The sequence below is a fragment of the Babylonia areolata genome, chromosome 25, assembly GCF_041734735.1.
Source record: "Babylonia areolata isolate BAREFJ2019XMU chromosome 25, ASM4173473v1, whole genome shotgun sequence".
Lineage (NCBI taxonomy): Eukaryota > Metazoa > Mollusca > Gastropoda > Neogastropoda > Buccinidae > Babylonia > Babylonia areolata.
Window position 1 is genome coordinate 9,900,529 of NC_134900.1, and position 5,442 is coordinate 9,905,970.

The 5,442-nt window shown below is 38.5% G+C and overlaps 1 protein-coding gene across 1 annotated transcript in view; it reads left to right on the forward strand.

The window, feature by feature from the left end:
• The first annotated feature begins 144 nt into the window (after positions 1–144).
• The window catches only part of LOC143299351 (dynein axonemal heavy chain 12-like), a 127,156-nt gene continuing 121,858 nt past the window's right edge, over positions 145–5,442 (forward strand). Inside the window, exons 1-3 of the mRNA XM_076612485.1 lie at positions 145–279; positions 2,125–2,361; positions 3,206–3,299. Coding sequence (XP_076468600.1) covers positions 2,126–2,361; positions 3,206–3,299 — 330 coding nt within the window. The 5' untranslated portion in view covers positions 145–279; position 2,125. The remainder of the gene's footprint in view (positions 280–2,124; positions 2,362–3,205; positions 3,300–5,442) is intronic.

The following is a 5,442-nucleotide window of genomic DNA, read 5'->3' on the forward strand; positions in this document are numbered from 1 at the left end:
CTTGGCTTGTGGTTGCTACGCTGGAATACACAACACACCTCTATCGCACAATACGATTGGTCGATGTAACGGAATCGCCCAATGAAAATAATCGTTCCAAGCGGCAGTCATTTTGGAGGAAGGTGCCGTTACCTCTGCAACAGGGCACTAGTTACCTGTAAGGTGGCAGTTCTTTTGTAAGAAATATGTGACAATTTCACTCTTGCTCGTTGTCCACAAAGAACTAGAAAAGAGATCAAGCGGGAAGCAAGGATTTTACCGGACACACTTGTACGCCAGGTAATGTGGCTGTTTTTTCGGACTTGGCGTGAAGAACTTAGAATCAGACGAAGAAAAACAGTGCCCCAAAACATGGCGTTGCACTGCAGTATATATATATATATATATATATATATATATATATATATGCAACAATGGGCCCGTGTTTGGCTTTCCACCGTACCATGAAATAAAGGCACTTTGAATTTTTGATAATGATAAGGATTCAATATACACATTGAAACGTTACCGATAATCGATATGTACAGTTCTTATTCAAAATGACAACTGGGGAGGATCATGTGTGCCACAGTTTGGTTTCTCAAACAATTATTTGAGGAACATAAAAAATAAAAGCCAGGGCCCATAATAGCTCAAGCTTTGTTATGTTGATCCTGTGAAGTCATTGATGTGTGTGTAAAAAACAACTAGTTATCAAAGAAGTACTAAAATATGACTGAATATTAGGTAGTATAAGAAGTAAAAATGCCAATTAATGACTTATATCAGCATTGAATATACTGTTATATACATAACAATGAGAAATGGCCACATGATACCATCTGTTGATTCAAGATATTCTTCAAAGTACTATGCAATATACACATTCATACAATACACATTCATATACATGCATGTAGTTGTGGACCTGCCACAACTGAACTTATTGCTGAGGGAAAAGGTGAGTTTTGAGACGAGATTTAAAAGATGCGAGGGAATCAGAATGACGGAGGTTATCAGGGAGCTTGTTCCACGTCTTTGGCGATTGAAAAGAAAACGATCTGTGTCCATAGGTCTTACTTCTGACGTGAGGTATCCTGAGAAGTCGAGTATCAGAGGAAGAACGGAGCTGGCGAGACGGGGTATAGATATGGATGAGTTCAGAAAGATATTTGGGGCCAGATCCGTTGACTGCAGAAAAGGTCAGAGTGGATAGCTTATAGTCTATTCGATCAGAAACAGGCAACCAGTGGAGAGACTGAAGGAGAGGAGAAACATGGTCAAATTTAGAAGCTCTGCAAATGAGTCTGGCAGCGTTATTCTGAATTCTTTGGAGTCTGTCTAACAGGTATTTGGGAAGGCCGGCCAAAAGAGAGTTGCAGTAATCAAATATGATGATTGATTATGTCATAAGAATATCACAGGAATGAGTGCTGGGAATGATTTGTTTTCTAATTTTGTTCATCATATTGTTATGAAAACCTACATGTACAGTCATCTCTCAAAATCAAATTCAGAAATGGAGCTCCCCCCTTTTTATTATTATTATTATTTTTTTTTTTTAGTCATGAAAATTTGTGTGTATGTGTGTGTGTGACTAAAGTTTGGTAATGATTTTCTATATTATTAATATTAAGAAGAATGCACACATGATTTGATGTTCATTTTGATTGTCCAGTCTGCACAACAGTGAACTAAGATCAAATGAAAGATTTTACATATGGGCTCCAGCTACTGTAGATTTGATACATGCGTACACAAACACACACGCTGACACAGAGACAGACAGACAGACAGACAGGTAGGCAGACACACACACACACACACACACACACATGTATGTTGATAAAATATGTATTTCATAATGTAGACAGGGAAAGGAAAATTGACACTTGTTTAAAAACAAAAACAACTCTTCTCAACCCTCTCAGTCCCCACACCCCTACCTCCTTGTCCCCCCACTCTCTACCACACACAGAGTGAACAAAATCACCAAACTGTAATATATCTTTGATTGTTCTGAAAAGGTGTTCCACAACAAATTATCTATATATGTGACTTTATTCATAAACATCCCATTGAAAGTGTGTTACTTTGCTGTTGAATGATTTAACTACCTTCCTTTTTTATGTGGTTCGCACACAGCATGGCAACAAACGGCTACCCAGCCTCGGGACTGCCCGAAGCCAACGGGAAAATGAACGGGGAGACGGAGGCCACCCCAAGGTTGAAGAACAAGCTGGGCAGCATTGGGCCAGATGGGTACCCTGTACTGCCGCCCATCAGGAAGCCTGCCAAGCCCAAGGAGGACCCCTACGCCAAGAGCAAGCTCATGAGCTTCCGCCTGGCCAATCAGAACAAAGCACTGCTGATGAAGATATTGTGAGCTCCCCCCCCCCCCCCCCCGCCCCCCTTTTTATTGAGTCCTCTCTCATGCTCTCTCTCTCCCTCTCTGTCTCTTGCCTCTCTCATTCAGTTTCTGTCTCTGTAGTTTTAAATGGCCTCTGTATGTTTTTTTGGAAACAAAACAAAACAAAAGAACTAAAAAATTTTTTTTTTCAAGACTTGTATCTTTGTTGCTTTCCATACTTCCCGTCTCCTTTCCTCTTTTCATGTGTATGTTAGTATTATATAGACACACACACACGCACAGGAAATGTGTCTGTGTTTATAAATACACGTGTGGACATGTGTTTTCATGCATGTTTCCATTTATCCTTAGATTTAGTCTCAGTCGTGAGTGTGAACATTGGTATCCTCCATGTGTTTGGTGTGTGTGTGTGTGTGTGTGTGTGTGTGTGTGTGTGTGTGTGTGTGTGTTTCAATGTGCAGAATTTCATGTCATAAGATTTTGTTCATTTGTTTGTGTTTCATTATGTTTTCGTTCAGTGGATTTGTAAGATTGTATGAAGGTGACAGAAAGATGGTCATGATAGATTCATGCATTAGATCAATTCTTTTTCCACAGCCTTGCCCACAGTGACACACACACACACACACACACACACACACACACACACACACACACACACACACACACACACACACACACACACACACACACACACACACACACACACACACACACACACACACACACACACACACACACACACACACACACACACATTCTCTCTCTCATTCACTGACTCACGATCAAAGTAAGGCCATGCATGCCTGCTTGACGCAAGCCACAAGTGACCATTTACAACACCTGCCTTTTCAGACAAGACAGTGCCATGAAGGCTGCCGATGATGCGCACTACTTAAACGAGCTTCAACCGGCCGCCGAAGATGCTTATCCTGACTACCCAGCAGAGGTAAGATCTTTCCACCCAAGATTCTTCCTTGTCACTAACTGATTCTCTGTTCAGTAAAATTTTGTTTGGCCCTCCACATGGACCCCCCCCCCCACCCCCACCCCCTCGCAACCCTCATCTGCCTTCTACAGCCTTCATTCTGACTCTCTGGTGAATTTCTGACAGAAGAAAGGAATTCTGAATAATTTCACGTCACACACACACATCATCTTCTGATAGGGTATTTAAGATTTCTTCTGGTCCAGATCTGTAGATACGAGTCATACCTGTACATAAAAGTGTGTACTCAAATATAGGAAAAGACCCAACAGTTCCCAAGCCTTCTCATTAAACAAGACATTCAACCTATACATTCTGATTTTCATAAAAACCCAGTCTCTGTGCTGTATCCTTTCAAGGGTAAAATCTAGTGCAGGTGAAGGTGGTTGGCACGAAATGCGGGTGGTGATAGATGTGTTGACAGGTCAGGAAAGCGGTTGGGATGATTATTGATTTGTTACCCTATATTTGACTTTATCTTGTCAGGTTTGAAGACTCTGATTTAGTTTATTAACTCATTCAACCCTGCACCTGGGCATTGCTCTGGCGTCAAATTTGTTTTGTATTGAAGTTGTGTTTGCATTCTTACAATTTATTGCGTCAACAGCAAGCCAAGGGAACTGACTTTTACAGTATTTCTGGCTGTTGTCTACAATGTGTCGATTTTGGAGGAAAATCAGTTGATTTCTGTATATTTTCTAAATTTGTCTGCATCATTATGGCAAGAAAATCTGTCGAGGCTGCACACACCCTTGGGATGAATGGGTTAAACACTGTGCAAATATAATTTAAAAAAATAAAACAAAACTGTACTTGTTTTCCTTGGCAAAGTTACAATGATAGGTGGTTTGTCCTTTTCTTTTAGTTCGTTTTTCTATCTTTCATTATAGCCATTTGAAAAGCATTTTTCATAACTGAAATCGAAATCACTTTCGGTAATTTACTTCGTTTTGAATGTAAATTTTTTTTGTTTTTGTTTTTTTTGGTTTTTTTTTTGGTTTTGCTGTACACCTGTCAGAATCAGTGTCTAGTTTTTTAATTTTTTTTTAGTGACAGTTATCTTATTATATTTATTTCTGGCTGTGCTTGAATGATGAGTATTGCTGTACCTTTGTCAGTCATCAAATGTTCTGTGTTCAGACTGAGCAGCAGAGAATAAAAAGGATTGTGGTATGATGACGTTAATGAAAGCGTCTTTCTGGTTTTTTTTTTGCTTCTGTTTATTTGTTTATTTTCTGTTTGTTTGTTTATTTATTTATTTTTTTGGTACACTTATAGTTGACTTCATCAAGTTTTTGCACCTTATACATATTATTATTATTATTAGTTCTTTTTTATGTATTTATCTATTATTTATTTACTTTTTTTTTCTCGAGGCCTGACTAAGCGCGTTGGGTTTCGCTGCTGGTCAGGCATCTGCTTGGCAGATGTGGTGTAGCGTGTATGGATTTGTCCGAACGCGGTAACGCCTCCTTGAGCTACTGAAACTGAAACTGTTTGTTTGATCTTCATTATATTTTATTTTTCAGTTTAAAAAAATGTCTTGTGCACAGTGCATGCAATATATCTGAACTGGGTAAATGACACTGATTATATATATATGTACCATTCGGTACATGAGTGGTAACAGCACTTCACTTGCTCAAGTTGCATTGCACGTCATGTGGAACATCTTTCACCATCACAGATTGTTTCACTTATTGTTCATTGCTCGGTTGAATGAACATTGATAAAACACTGAATTTTTCAGTATACAATTTCTTATACATGATCCCATGAAAAACAAACAAACAAACAAAAAACCCAACAACCTCACAAACAAATAAACAAGACAAACTAATTTTGAAAAAAAAAAAAAAAAATGTAGCACTCTTTCATTCTTTTATATTGAAATTAAAACAAGCTGAACAATATAGGAAGAAATGAAGATTTCGACAGAAATGCTTTAAATGTAATATTTCAAGAGGCGTTTTTTGTTTTTCGGTGGTTGTTTTGCTTTTTTTCTTGTTGGCATTTTTTTTCTTTTATGTTATATGTTGCTGTGAAATGTCTTGAAACACTGATACAGATCACCATTCTGATTTTTTTTTGCTTTCACTTTTGC